Source organism: Gekko japonicus, unplaced genomic scaffold (genome assembly GCF_001447785.1).
Source record: "Gekko japonicus isolate JY-2015 unplaced genomic scaffold, Gekko_japonicus_V1.1 scaffold1832, whole genome shotgun sequence".
NCBI lineage: Eukaryota > Metazoa > Chordata > Lepidosauria > Squamata > Gekkonidae > Gekko > Gekko japonicus.
The window spans coordinates 244,506-260,513 of record NW_015167107.1 but is presented as its reverse complement, the minus strand read 5'-3'; the positions used below and the strand labels follow the sequence as shown (position 1 = coordinate 260,513).

The following is a 16,008-nucleotide window of genomic DNA, read 5'->3' as shown; positions in this document are numbered from 1 at the left end:
TGGTCCTGGTCAGCAATTGACCCAAATCTAATGGCGTTTCCCTCCCGGATTTTCTGTCTCTGCTATTTCTAGTTTCTTTTTCTTGTAAGTAGGTGGTTGTTGATGTCGGGACATCCCAGTGGGGAACTTGCGATTCGTGGCTGTCCCCTCTCCACCCCTTTAATGCCCCTTTGCTTCTTTCCCTCCCCTTCACTCCCATTCCTGCCTATCAACACCTCTTCAACGCCCTCCTGCTTCTCTCTCCCCCTCCCCCCTCTCCTTCCCGCCTGCCTGCAAACCTCCCCTTCGTAGTGCACAGGAAAAATTTTTTATTTCCCTCCCCATGTTGCGTTGCAATGCAACAATGGGCCATCGTTGACCGGCATTTAAATGTCGGCAGGGGTCATTTCGTAGAAAAAGAGCTAGGGGGACTCATTAGCATAACTCATTAGCATATGCCACACCCCCTGACATCACCGGAAGTGTGTCCTCCCCACAGCCGGCGGCGACCTCCAGCGGGCACCAGCAGGGAGCTCCAGGCCCCGCCCTCCCGCACCTCACCCGGGGGGATGGCGTCCCCCCGCGTCCCCCCCCTCAAATGACCCCTGAATGTCGGGGAGGGCGGGATAAATAAATATCCGTATGCTGTTTTCTCATTTCTGTTTGGAATTCGCCATTTGTGTAAAGCTTTAAACATTCTTTTTCATGTTTGTATACTGACTTCCAATCTGCCCCCCCCTTCCCGGCTGCATCAATGGATGCTTTTCGCGGGCATCGAGGGTAAAAAATTAAAGGGACCAATCGGTGTTTCAGTGGGTGGTGCGTTACAATGCAACCCCACTTCCATTCAAAAAAAAAGGGAGGGAGAAGAGAGGGGAGGGGGCTCTAGATTCGGGGCAAGGCGACATGCGGAAATGAACACCCAGGCAAAACCTGGGTCAGATTTCCGTAATACGGAAACCCTTGCATAGAATCAGGCCAATTAGACCCGGGGGGAAAGGGGGGCAAAGCATTAGTGCGGAATCGGCTCCAGAAAGGCCCTTGCGCTCTGGTGGTGACAAAGCAAACTTGCTCATTTACAGTAAACACCGCCAGCTGCTGCACTTTAGCAACTTGATATGAAAGGAAAGTGACATTGTGGCTAATCAATTATTGTATTGACTTTTTATTTCTGTCTCAGGAAGCCGCAGTTATACACACACACTGGTTTAAATGTACAAACTGGGAAGTCGGTTCCTTAAAATAGGCCAAGTGCAGTGAGTCAGGGTTCTAGCTGTGAATTGTTCTAGTAAGTGCCACAGTGTTTGAACATCAAACAATCACTCAGGTCAGTTGGTCCATCTGGTAGATGTGCAATTGCATGATAATCATGTGTGAAGTGAACTGCGTTTTGAATCAGTACCTCCAATGATTTGAGAGGGCGATGTGTGGAGAAATTATCTGACCCTGTGACTTGGTACAGAAAAAACACTGTCTGATCTTCTCCTAACCATTGGCTAAGACTGTCCTACGGGCTCCCCCCCCCCCCTTTCTCGGTTGTCAAATGGGCATTTCCCCCTTTCCTGTGCTTAGAGATCTTTCCTAAGCATGAGGAAAAATAATATTCAGCCTCTACTCAGGAGAAGCCTCTAAGCCCTCCAACAGATAGTACAGACCGATCTATCTGAAGCGTGGTGGGCCTAAACAGTGTTGTATGGTGCTGCCCAGTGACCCTGAAATGATGGCTGAGATCTAGTAGTGTAGTCTTGAGATCTTGGTAGTTTCTGCACAGGGACGTTCTTGTGTGGTTTCCTCACAGCCGTTGCAGCTGCCAATACAGAGCAGTAGCAGTGGGGCTTCTACATGGCAGGTTTGCTTGCAGTTTCCCTGCCCCAGTCCCCCAACAGTGGCCACTCCCTTCACTGACCTACTGTTATTTATTTTTTAAAATTTATTTATTTCTTAAATTTATATAATGGGCTCAGGGTGGCTAACAACATGAATATAAATATACATTTAAAATTCCAACTTTTTAGGAAACAGAACTTTTTAGGCAGGCGTTCCGCTAGGAGTGACGTCCTACCAGCAGCGCCCTGTGTGAACTCCGATCCAACACGACCTAGTGTGGTGGCACCGCTGAATGTGTTCCTAAACTGCACTTTATTTTTATCGCCATCGAATGAATGTTTTATATTGACTTGTCTATGTTTTTAAATGATGTATTTTATTCTATTACTGTAAAATGTATATAGCTTATCAGTTTTTGGAAGCCGCCCTGAGCCCGCCTGGCGAGGAGGGCGGGGTAAAAGTGAAATAAATAAATAAATATAACAACATTAAAATAAATTTAAAATATAAACCATAGGTACTCGAGCACCTAACACAATTTCAAGATGGCGACTTTCTATTATCTCTGGGTGGCTCCCTCCAGGCTCCTGCCAGCTGTTGATCATCCAGATGTTAAGGCCAGGTTGGGGTTGATGTTGATGTCGTCTGAGTAACAGGTTCTCTGAATCCATAGCTTGCATTTTTAAAATAAGGCTGATTCTGTTTCCTCGCAGTTTTTCCACAGCCACGTTGGGAGGTTAATCTCCCTCTAGGCTGCATGCCACGTTCACTTTCTTTGTTCAGTGGGTTTTATGTACCTTCTACATAGATTTATGGCCATTCAGGGGTGATTTCGCAGTCAGTACAGCATTGCCCCCAGGTATCTGAATGTGGTTTTGAGCGGCACCTTTTCCTTCCTCCGCTTCAGATTCAAAGGGAACAATAAGCAGACAACTTGACACGGCTTCATTGATCTCCGTCAGTTCCCTCACCCCTATTTCCTCCTTTGTATTTATCACCTCGCCATGAATTACTTGGCTCAGGCAGCTAATGACTGCTGAGGCTAGTACTGATACAGGAAAATCTGCATACCAGTGCAGGAGGGAGAGTTGAAAACAAAATAGATGGCCAGCTGACACTAGCCAATGCAGAAACCAGGATCCGAGGCAATGCAGTGAAAATAGATATTCTGAGGCAAGGGGGAACCAGGTTGAGTGCTGAGAAAATGTGGCACGAATGTCAGATGCCGAATAGACCTATGTCTCTAACTCTGATCATTGTGGGGATATGCCGTTTGTCTCATATCTCTGCAGCAGGAAGAGTTAAGAGTCCTTTTTTAAAAATGGAAGCTGGGAATTCAGAGACCCTGTTGCACATACTGTTACAGCATCATATCCAGATAACAATATTCAGTTGCTGGTTTAAAAAAAAAAAAGACCAGCAGTGGCAGGGGGGAGACATGGCTGTGATAGGGGACAGCGTCAAGGAAAATGGCTGCCATGTGGGTGGGAAAATCTGAACTTCCCATCCACATGGCAACCATCCAGTCTTTACCGTGATCTTTCAAAAAAACCCAAAACTCTGCAGCAAAGCAGTTTTAGGAAAGACTGCAGAAAAGCTTGGGAAATCCTGGAAGATGCAGCAATGCGCCACATTGCTGAAGGGAATCAGGGAATAAAAAAAACACTTCCCTAGAGCATTGATGCCTGGGCAAATAACCTGTATGGAAATGGGCCTTGTTCAGTATTCTTGATTTTTCCCGTGGCCTTTGGGAGGGGAGTGTAGCATCAACATACTAGTAAATGTAGTTGGTAATTGATCTTTAAAGTTGGTGAAGCTCAGGCTGTCAATGGTGGTATTGGGCACAGGGCCTTAGTGTGTTAGGTGTGGCTCCTTAACTAAAGGCCTGGCGGAAGAGCTCTGTCTTGCAGGCCCTGGGGAACTGTAAAAGGTCCCGCAGGGTCCCGAGGTCTTCCGGGAGCTCATTCCACCAGCGCGGGTGATGCTTGTGCAGCCATAATGTTAATCAGACTCAACTCTTAGACTTGTAAGAAAAGTAAAATGCCTGCCTTTCTATGGGAGGGGCTGGGGGAGGAGCCTGATAACTTCTAGTATGCTCTTGATATCCTAACACACTTATTTGTTATTTTGCTGGTCCACAATATCTGTTTGGACGCCTATAAATCTGCATAAAGCCATTAAGTTTTAAATTACATCTGTGTAGAACATGGGATACATGCTATCTTTGCCTGCCATGGGGGTCCCATCCCTAGCTACATCAAGTAGATTTTCAGGATATAAACTTTCGAGAGGCAAAGCTCCCTTCATCAGAGCGTTGACTCTCGAAAGCTTATACCTCCCCCCCAAAATCTTGTTGGTCTGTAAGGTGTTACTGGACTCAAACCTCGCTCTTCTACTGCAGACCAACATGACTACCCTCTGGAATTATAAGAAGTAGAATTTACTATGTGAAGGAGCACTATTGAGTACAGAACCACATTGGTAAACCCCATTAATACAGGTTGGTGGCAGTGTTCCCTCTAAGCTGAGTCAGTGTGAGCTAGCTCACAGTTTTTTAGTCTCTGGCTCACACATTTTTGTCTCAACTCAGGAAGGATGGCTCCAGAGCAAACTAATTTATGCAGCAGCCAAATCGCTTGCTCACAACTTTAATGCCAGTAGCTCACAAAGTAGAATTTTTGCTCACAGGACTCTACAGCTTAGAGGGAGCATTGGTTGTTGTTGGTCCCAGATTACATGTTGAGCTTTATTAGACAGACCTTCACATGCCATGAGTTGGGATCTATCAGGTGCTTGTCGGCTTTCCTCTCTTTATAGACTCAGGCAGGAGAAAAACCAGTAAATATATCAAGTCTTCAATGAGTTGAATTTGTCTTGGTCAGTTGTAAACTAAAGTCAATACTATTTTTGGGCAGGAGGAACATAAGGACATAAGAGAAGCCATGTTGGATCAAGCTAATGGCCCATCCAGTCCAACACTCTGTGTCACACAGCGGTCAAAACTAAGGTGCCATCAGGAGGTCCACCAGTGGGGCCAGAACTCCAGAAGCCCACCCACTGTTGTCCCCTATGCACTGAGAATACAGAGCATCACTGCCCCCCAAATAGTATTCCCTCTATACCTTGTGGCTAATAGTAATAATAATAATAATAATGGCTGATGGACCTCTGCTCCATATGTTTATCCAATCTTCGCTTGAAGCTGTCTATGCCTGTAGCTGCCACCACTTCCTGCGGCAGTTAATTCACCACTGGTATGAATTCCCTACAACAGCTCTCAGAAAATAGAAAAATGTAAATCTTATCCTTCTTGCATTTATATACCAGAAACTAGTATGGCAGGGTATGATTTCTCACCACACAAAACTCTTTATGGATTACCACATGTGCAGTATTAATGCTATACCTGATGCAGGAGATAATGAGATGTCTCTTAGTTTTCATTTTTGTGTAAAAGCAGCTATGGGAGGAAAACCCAGATTTGATTATAAGATGAGCAACAGGAAAAAAAGTTTATCGGTGCCTGTTAAGCAAACAGCGGGGTGGTGGTGGGGAACGTACCTTAGACTGGGCAAATGATAATGGGAAGGAAGGTGGGGACCTACATGTCCTTGATCTAGTGTATGTGAGAACATAATTTCCATTGGTGGTGCTATTCTGGTCACATTTGGAGCCACCTCCACACCGTGGAGCTGCTTTTAGTAAAAGCATTGGGAGAACTGATCACATACTTCCCATATCACATGTAGCGAAGCGTGATCCCTGCAGTTTATAAACCAGGGGCACCATTTAGTGAAGCAAAGCGGGGGAGGTAGTTGCTCTCACTCTGCCCCCTCAATGTTATAGAGCGCGTGGCAATCTCATTTAGTTCTGTTTTTTTATTTCTTCAATTTAAGCTTCACGTCTCTGTACCCAGGGTGACACACAACAAAGAAAAATGTAGTATAATGCTCCATGTAAATGTAAAATTCTAAAATCTAGAAGTAACCCATAATAAGCAAACAACAGCAACACAGGAATCTATCCCCAAACTGTGCAGAACATAATGAAAGGGGGGGGGGGGAAGGCATTTGCAAAATGCAAGATGTAAAACTGACCATTAACTATAATTGATAATAAAACCTTGATAAAGTGATGCTAATAAAAACCTGAATGACAATCACATACACTATTAAGCACCAGGATTCACTGAAATGAGAAGGTCTTCACTTGCCAAGGGAAGACCATTTTGGAGATGACCAGGCATGCATCTCTTGTCAAAGAATTCTACAGTATAAGTAGGCATTGCTTCTCCCCCTGATATCTTAAGGAAGGGGGGAAGAACATTTGGAAGATGGCATAGCAGGCCTAGGCCTCATGGTACTCTAATGATAAGTACTGAAACATTCAGTTGGACCCAGAAGCGCCCACGGAGCTCATGCCGTTGGGCTAGATTAGGTGTAGAATTCTGCACCACCATATCTTCTGGACTGTTTTCAAGAGGCGCACCCCCATGCACAGCACATTGCTGTAATCTAAACAGATCAGGTACCAGAGCAATATGTGATCTTGTGCAAATACCAGTCTAAGAAAAGGTTCTGCAACTGACTGCTGAACCAAAGTTGATGAAACACATTCTTAGGCTTGGATTTACTGGAGCTTTCCTGCAGATCGAAGGAATGCGACCCACTGAGTATGGCTTTCTCCCCCTCTTTTGCTGCAGCCCAGAAGGCCCCCCTCAAATGATATTTCTTGGGTCTCCTGTCCCTCAGGAGCAGTGTTCTGAGGGCCATTTTAAACCTCTGTGGTAGGGGGAGCAAGGAAGTCATGCTCCATGGGCAGAAATCTTCTGTCTATGAAATGCTCTAGATCCAGGCCGTAGCCAGGGTCACCAACTGAAAATCAAGAAGCGGGGTTTGGATCTACCCAGAATGATTGTTGCTATAAGCTATTAAATTGCTCTGTGTACAGAGACCCTTTGTTTAAACAAAAGGATATTGGTTGGTTCCTGTAGTTTTTATGAAGGAAAAAAAATAAGAAAATAACCTCAACAAATGGTCTTTTAAACAAACTGCTGTTGTGAATTTTTAATTTTGTATATATTCAAGATCAATTAGTCTTATGCCTCCCTCATCCACCGAAATGTGAAATATCACCCTTGTCACAAGCAGCAACTAGTTCAAGGAGCCTAAATTCTCCTTGAGAGATTGGCATCCTTAATTAGTGCCAATGATTAAATTCATTCTTTTCACAGCTTTATGCCTTATCTCGCTATCCAGGGCACGTTATGCTTCTATGGGTATACTATTGTCTTCTCCCCCTTTTTTGTGTGTGTGTATTTGTTAGGTCCATACCAAACAGATTTTCTCTGTTTAAATACAATATACTGAAACCCACTAAGATTTATGTTCAGCATCTGTCAAGATTGCTCAAGCTTTTCAAAGGATCAGTATTTTAAGAAACAACAATATTACCAACCCATATCAGCACATAATGGATTGTAACAATATAAAGCCTGCAAAAACAGTGAACATTCCTTCCAGTGCTTTACTTTAAGCAAGGAGTTCAAATCTGTGTACTAAATGAGGAGGCTTTTGTGTGGGTGAATTTGTTTTTAGTTGTAGAGGGTTCTGAAGAAAGGGCACCATCTCTAGGTGACTGGCAAAGGAAGCTTATATCCCGAAAATCTTGTTTGTAGGGTTGTGGGTCGGATTGACCCAGCAGCGGGGGAGGAGGAGGCACTTCCCAGGAGTGGGGTGGAGCATGTGGCGTAATGGCATTGCACAGAAGTGACATCATCACATTGGCAACACCAGGACTTTTTTTGTAGAAAAAGCCCAGCAGGAACACATTAGCATAATTGGCCACACCCAACAGCAGAAACATATTAGCATATTAGGTCACACCCCTGACAACACAGCTCATTAGCATACTAGGCCACACCCCCATGTTACCAGAAGTGTGGTCATCCAGCCACACCCACCTTTTGCTTGTTATTCTGTTTACCTTGTCTGTTGTCAAAACCCAGGGCTTTTTTTGTACCAGGAACTCCTTTGCATGTTAGGCCACACACCCCTAAAGTAGCCAGTCCTAATGAGTTTCTGCTGTTGGGTGTGGCCTATTATGCTAATGAGTTCCTGCTGGGCATGGCCAACTCGGGAGCCAGCCGGAACTCCGTTCCTGTGCGTTCCTGCCCAAAAATAGCCCTGGGCAACAGTGTGTGGCAACACTGTGGTGTTTTGGGCAAAAGGCCATAGTTACCGTAGAGTTTTGCCCCCCAAAACAGAGCATTGCTGACGTGATGACATCAGTTCGTGTGACGTCATTATGTTGTGTTTGGGGGCGGGATATCCTGCCTGAAAAATCGGCCTAAAAATCAGGAATTCCCTCCCCACAACTGGGGAATGGCATCTGTACTTGTTGGTCTCTAAGGAGCTACTGGCCTCAAATCTAGCTCATCTATAGGTGGTCCCCTTATAACTTACAGGTTGCTAGTTGCTACTGATGCTGATGCACTGCAGATTCAGGACAGACTAAAGGGCGTGCTACCTCAGTCAAAGAGTATTTTTGTGGAATTTAACATTTCGAGTTCACTGTTGCAAGATGTATTAATGACCATTTCTTCAGCAGGCTGCAAAATGGAACTAAACAAATCCATAGAGGAGTGATCTGTCAATGGCTATTAATCACACCAGTAAAATGGAACTTCCACGTTCGGAAGAGTGGCCTCCATGGCCACTTTGTTGGCCTTCTGGGAATATTTTGCTGGCCATTACATGAAACCAGGTGCTAGAACAGATGTACCTACCACATGAAGCTGCCTTATACCGAGTCAGAGCAGTGATCGTCCAAGTCAGTGCTGTCTACTCTTGACTGGGAGCAGCTCTTCAGGGTCCCAGATAGAAGCACAAAAACATAGAGTTGGAAGGTGATCCCAAGGGTCATCTAGTCCAACCCCCGCACAACGCAGGAAATTCACAGCTGCCCACCCTTCCCCAGTGACCCTTGCCCTATGTCCAGAGGAAGGCAAAAAACCTTCAGGATCCCTAGGTCAATCTGGCCTGGAGGAGTGGTTATCAGCAATACCCTGGGCATATAAGCAAGGGCCACAAGAGTCACGCACTGGCTCATCCCTTTCTGCCCTCTCTCTCACCATCTGCCTAAATTTATAGTGAGTCATAGAATCAGCATTGCTCTCAGATGGCCTTTTATATTACCTACTACTGTATTCTTTTTTTAAAAAAGCTGGAGATGCCAGGAATTGAACCTAGGAATTTCCGCATGCAAACCAGATGCTCTGCCACTGAGCCATGACTATTGTTGTTAGGCTGATCTGGCACATCTCCTCTCATGTTTGTATCTTACTCTGAAAATTAAAAACCTGTACCAATTTTTTTTTTGGGGGGGGGGGGAAGAAACAAAACCACTGGAGTTCTGCCTTAATGGGAAAAACATGCCTACAATAGGTATCCTTGTTCAGTTTACACTGTATATTTGCAGAAACAACTTTCTGCTTACAGGTCCCTCCTGGCAACTGTCGGGGAATGGGAGGAACTTACCAGGAGAAAGAAGATGGTCCAGGCCAAGTCACCAGCATCACACAGGAAGTGGTGTCATCATGCTGTGACATCTGGGCATTGCTCTGATATTTGGGCAAAATCTCTATGGTAAAAACTGCTTCTTCCATAGAGTTTTTGCCAAATACCAGAGCGTTGCCTGGATGTCATTGTCATGATGACATCACTTCCTGTGCGATACCGGTGACGTGGTCTGGGCCTTTCTCTTTCTCCTGGTAAGTCCCCCCTCACCAGACAGCTGATCGGTGCCTGAGGGCAGGGCCTGGCAGTGGGGGGACCCCTTCCTCCACCAGGGGGTCTGGCAACCCTACCCTATATTGGTCAATGCAGGTAACACCCTCCAAATCATTGTGAGGCCTTTTAAAAACTGTATGGTAGATTTTAAAAACTGACACACGTAGTATCTATTGAAGAAGCGGGTGACTGGTTCATAGTCTAGGAGAGCACATGCTCTGCCTGAAAAAAGACTGAGGTCTAGTACGTGGCGCCCTTGATTAAAAAGGCCCCTGGATAGTAGTGTTACAAAAGACCTGCCTGAGGCCTTGGAGATCTGTTGCTTGTTGGGAGAGACAGTGCAGTGCAGGGGGACTGACGGTCTGATTGGATAACAGGTACCTTCATATAAGCTCATGTGCTAAAGACCACATATAAAACTGCAGTATCCGGAGCATAAAATCACGCAAAACCTCTTTAATAACCACAACACAGCCTGGTTTCTTGTGCAAATTGCAGCCCTGATGTAATGAAAATAAAATGACTTAATAAATGCTGGCAGTGACAGTGAAAATCATTTTCAGTTTCAAAATACGAATGCTAATGTGAAATCTAAAGCTGATACGAGTTTAATCATGAAAGAAAACCATACTTTACTGGAATTGCAATTTAGGTGGATATTACTTTTTAAACCCTGAGATGTAGATGTGTGAAATAAAAACGGAGCTTACAAAAAAAAAAAGAATTAATGAGCTAATAAAAAGGTACAAAGGCAAGCTAGTTTACCTCTAGCCTTCGAGACAAGCTTTTAATATGAGCTATGATTCGATTAGGGCAGTGTTCAAGCTATTGTGTGCTTGTGGTAGCTTTTGTTTTTCTCCCCCAAGCATTTATTTCTTCAATATATCATGCAATCTGGAATTTCAGTTTCTAGGTAGCGGTAATAACAAGAGGAGGCAGGAGTGTTCTGTTGTCCACTCACAAGTGGGCCGTTTTGTAAAAGGGAACAATTCAGCCAAGGGTCATTCTTGCAGTGGTAGAGGTTTAAGCAATATCGTGCCTAGATCGAGCCCTTACTCCACAGTCAGGGTTGTACATATCTTTGGCTGCCAGGAGGTGTGTTTTTTGGGTATACAAAAATACTTAGAAAAAGGGTTCTTGGCACCCCAAAGTGAACTTTTTAAACTGCTAAAACCTCAGCTGTTCTAGATCGGATTTTTTAAAAAAATGTGGCTGGGGATTATACATAGGGTTGTCAGATCCAGGTTTTGGGGATTCATGAAGATTTTTGGGGTGGAGACTGGGGAGGATGAGGTTGGGGAGGGGAGGGGGTGCAGCAGGATATAATGTCATGGATCCACCATCCAAAACAACCATTTATCTCTAGGGGAGCTGATCTCTGTCGCCTGGAGATCAGTTGAAATCCCAGGAGATCTCCACCCACCACCAGGAGTCTGGCAATTCTGATTACACCTCTCCCTAGCTAGAGTCTCCATGCCAAAAGATGATACGACTAGGAGACAACTTTCACTCCGTATAACGTCGGAACACTGAAGACGCAGTTGTCTGAACTATACCACTGCGGTGGCTCAAGTGGTTAAGACGCTGAACTGCAGGCTGTGGAAGGTCGGTAGTTCAGCAGTTCGAGACCCGAGTGTGCCGCAAGACAGAGTGAGCTCCCGTCTCTAGTTCCAGCTCCTGCCAACCTAGCAGTTCGAAAGCAAGAAATTGCAAGTAGATAAATAGGTACCACTTCGGTGGGAAGGTAACAGCGTTCCATGCGCTTTGGTGTTTAGTCATGCTGGCCACATGACCATGGAAACGTCTTTGGACAGCGCTGGCTCTTCGGCTTTGGAACGGAGATGAGCACCGCAACCCTAGAGTCGGACTCGACTGGCTTTCGAGCAAGGGAACCTTTACCTTTACCTTATGATATGTATGCCTGCTTGTGAGTGCATATACAAAGCTGCCTTATGCTGAGTCAGCTCACAGATCCGACTAGTGCAGTGGTTCTCAACCTTCCTAATGCCACGACCCTTTAATACAGTTCCTCATGTTGTGGTGACCCCCAACCATAAAATTATTTTCATTGCTACTTCATAGCTGTAATTTTGCTACTGTTATGAATCGTAATGTAAATATCTGATATGCAGGATGTATTTTCATTGTTACAAATTTAACATAATTAAAGCATAGTGATTAATCACAAAAATAAGACCATCGAAAATCTGTGTTTTCCGATGGTCTTAGACGCGACCCCTGTGAAAGGGTCATTCGCCCCCCAAAGGGGTCGCAACCCACAGGTTGAAAACCGCTGGACTAGTGGCTCATGTTGTCCTGACTTGCAGCAACTTTCCAAACTCAGATACAAGAGATCCTTGTGCTGAAAACACCAGTGATTAAACTTTGCTGTGTTATGCATGCAAAGCGTGTGTTCTGCCACTGAGCCGCAAATCCCTTCCCTGTGCATGTGCATATATCAATGTATAAGTAGGCACATGTTCAGGTGTTGTGTGAGACGCAAATATACAAGGCTTATCTGGAAAGCTGTTGATCTAAGTAAAGCAGAATAGGGTAGAGTTTAGACTTTGTTTTGCCGGCTTAGTATTTGTACATCACTTCCAGCTTTTAAAGTGCTTCACATGAGTAATTACAGGAGTTTGTCCCACAGCCCTATAAGGTAGACCAGTATCCCCTTTCTGCAGATTTTGGCTGGGAACTTTTCAGCCATATATGGACCCTTTGTTTATTTACATTTCTGTCTCCCTCTTTTCAGTGTGTCCAATGATGGTTTAAGGGGAAAATGAGCTTGTATCCTGACCTTGATTTCAGCTGGTAAAAGGCACTTACCCCAAGGTCATGATTTCAGGGAAAACAGCAGACTGTAGTAGGAGGTGATATCAGACATTTGGCTTCTACAAGTGCTGCTCTGCTCATGCTTAGATAGGATCAGAGTCAGTCCTCAAATGAGTTAAAATATTTTGAAGTAATTATCAGTCTTCTGCTTTGTTGCTAGCTGATTGGTAAGCAAGAAGAGCAAATAAATAAATAAACACATGTCATGTGTTCTGCCCCCTCCACCCACAAATCTAGAAATGTAATAACTTTCTTATTGAATTTCTAGGGTTTAAGTCATCTCCACCAGCACAAAGTAATCCATCGAGATATCAAGGGTCAGAATGTTTTACTGACAGAGAATGCAGAAGTTAAACTAGGTAAGAAAGACGTCCTTTTCAGCTCCTGGAAAATATAACAAATCCTGAAATTGGGCTATCTGAAAAGACCTGATTCTGTCTTCTGAAGGCAACAGCACTGATTTCACTGAAGCTGAAATCAGAAGTGCTTTTGCTTTTCTAATGAATAGATACAAGAGAGGGGACCCCCAAGGACTCATTGGGATGTGTGAAATCCCATTCTTCGGCTGCCGGACCCTACTTCCCCTCTCCCAACACTGACTCTGTTTTCCCTCCTTCTCTCCCCTCAAGCTTCATACCCACCTACTTGATTGGTCTTCCCTTCCACCCACTGACTGGCCACGTGGTCTTCCCACTTGCCCTTCTGTTATCGGGATCTCGGTTCCATTTTTCACCAGCTCCTGGTGGCCATTGCCGCCACACCTCTGTGGTGCCTCTTTGCTCTGTGGTGCTATAGCAACCAAATATACCGCCTGAACTCCTTTTGTTTTGGCAATATCTGTGCAGATGCAGCCATAACAGAAACTGTGCTTGATGGCCGTGGTTTTTTTTTAACCCCAAATTTGTTTAAACACTTTTCAGCTACAACTTTCTTAACTGCTGCAGTGAGGAGTGGGTTTCCTTGGAAAGTGGGTGGAACTATTTCTTCCACAATAACTTTGGCTGTACGGTGTGACACAGCTGCATCATGCACTGCTGTGGACATATCTGCAGCTGGGGACGTTATGGAGCAGTCACAGTTGTATGTCTGATATCTTTTCTTTTTATCAGCTGTGGCCCCCAAACTATATTCCAGCTTACAGTAACTGAAGAGGTTCCTTGCTGCCCATAGAAGTGTCTTGGTGCACTGCTATTAAGTTATTTAGATAGCACTTTTTAAAAAAAATAGACAAAATGCTTTACAGACTTTTTGGTGTTCTGCCGGTAAAGGTCACTGTTATTGCTCCTTGCTGCTGTTGGCTAGCAGCAATTTGGTTCCTTCTGAAGCTGTGAGAGACAATGTGGCCTTGTGCAATTCACTGTGACCTAATTCAGATGCTAAATTTGTAGCAAGGGAGCTGTTACCGGTAATACATGCCATAACAACAGGAGCCACATACAGAGGGACACTGTTGCCAGTCTCCTGGGAGGCACTGAAAGTGACCACATCATAGAAACACCTCAGGTAGTTTCTGATGTCCAATGTTATGAGGTAGCAAGGGATGTGACCATGCACAACTGTGAAGGTAACATTCAACTCGAGCCGTTGACAAAGACAGGAGCTGAACCCCAGGCATCTCAGTTGCAAGCCCACACCTCTAGCAAATGGACCAAGACTGCCTAAGAGACACCATCCTTTCAGGACACAGGTATTCTGTGGGGAGAACTCCATATTTCTTGAGCTCTCCAACCCCTTTAAAAAGAGTGGGATGTGAAATGAACCTTTATGCTTGCCAAGGAACAGTTCATGGTGGACGGCATCCTGTATGAAATATAACAGAAGCACAAGGATGTTCCCCCCCTTTTCATATGTCAGAACCATGTTTACTCTGTGCCACACTAAAGCTCTTGTTCTTTGCCTCTCCAGTGGATTTTGGAGTCAGCGCTCAGCTTGACAGAACGGTCGGCCGAAGGAACACGTTTATCGGAACCCCGTACTGGATGGCCCCCGAAGTTATTGCCTGTGATGAAAACCCGGATGCCACGTATGACTTTAAGGTATTTCTAGATGCACGTCTTCAGCTGTTGTCAGTAGCGGGTAGCTTGAGTGGTCCTGGAAGGATGGGAACTGAAGTTCAGTGGAACTCTGAAGCAGATCGCAAGTGGGTCAGCAGGCAGGCAGAGGGAATTCCGGGCCAATATTCGAGCTCAGAGTATCCAGAGGGAAGCCAGAACCTGAACTGAAGCTGGTTGTAGGGCAGTGGAGGTAACAGGCAGGTAGAGACACCTGCTGTGATGCTAGGGAACCCACACACAAGGTGTCTGACTTGAAGGACCGAGGGATCCTTGGGTATAGCATGCTTGGACCTGGCTGCCTAATTCTTTCGGTAAATCTCTTGCTCAGCCTCTTCAGACAGCGCTTCACAAAAGGCAACAGTGCACAGTCCTTTGGGGTTATCTAGTTTATTTATTTACTTAAAACCTTTCTGAGCCGTCTTTCCTCCTTACAGAGCTCAAGGCAGCTTACAAACATAGATAAAAAAACCTTAAATACATTAAAAACACTAAACCAAGCTTTAAAATCACTGTTCAGGACTGCTACTAAACGTAACGCAATGAAGTCCTGAATAAAGCTACCTCCTAAAGCTCAAAAGTCAAGGGGCCGGGCACACCTCCCTGGGGCTGAAAAGGGCCTCTGTTGTGTACCCACCAACTGACAGTCGGGGGTGGGTGGGTCTATCCCTGTGATCATAATTCCCAGGAAAGAACATTTTTGAGAAGATGATTTCCTTCAGATAACCCAGTCCCGACCTGTGTAGGGCTTTAAAGGTTAAAACCAACACCTTGAATCGGGCTCAGGAGTGGATCAATAGTCAGTGTAATTGCTGTAATATTGGGGATCCATGTTCCCATTAGCTAGCCCCGACCAACAGTCTAGCCACAGCGTTCTGCATTGGCCGCAGCCTCTGAACACTCTTCAAGTGTGCAGACTCTAATCTGGGAGAACCGGGTTTGATTCCCCCACTCCTCCACTTGCACCTGCTGGTGACCTTGGGCAAGCCATAGTTCTGTCAGAGCTTGAAAAAGAGCAGTTTCTGTCAGAGCTCTCTCAGCCCCACCTACCTCACAGGGTGTCTGTTGTGGGGAGGGGAAGGGAAAGGAGTTTGTAAGCCGCTCTGAGACTCCCTTGGGTGGTGAAGGGCGGGGTATAAACCCAATCTCTTCTTCTTTTTCAAAGGTAGCCCCAAGCAGAGCACATTGCGCTAGTCCAGTCTGGATCTAACTAAGGCATGGATTACTGTGGCTAGATCTGACTGACCGGGGAACAGACTCAGTTGACGCACCAGCCAAAGCTGGGCAAAAGCACTTGGAACCACTGCGGCTAGCTAGTTTTCTAAGGCGACTGCAGCATCCAGTAGTACTCCCAAGCTGTGCAACTGGCTTTTCAAGGAGAGTATAACCTTATCCAAGAGAGGAGAGATCTTAAGTCCCAGGTCTGCCTCTATATTAACCCAGAGAATATCTGTCTTGTTAGGATTAAGTTTTGGTTTGTTCATCCTCATCCAGCCCATTACTGACTCCAAGCACTGGTCCAGAAC

At 45.2% G+C, this 16,008-nt stretch overlaps 1 protein-coding gene across 1 annotated transcript in view; it reads left to right on the top strand.

Moving 5' to 3' along the window:
- TNIK (TRAF2 and NCK interacting kinase) overlaps positions 1-16,008 on the top strand; it is a 181,373-nt gene that overhangs the window by 27,507 nt on the left and 137,858 nt on the right. Inside the window, exons 5-6 of the mRNA XM_015412943.1 lie at positions 12,700-12,790; positions 14,337-14,467. Coding sequence (XP_015268429.1) covers positions 12,700-12,790; positions 14,337-14,467 — 222 coding nt within the window. The remainder of the gene's footprint in view (positions 1-12,699; positions 12,791-14,336; positions 14,468-16,008) is intronic.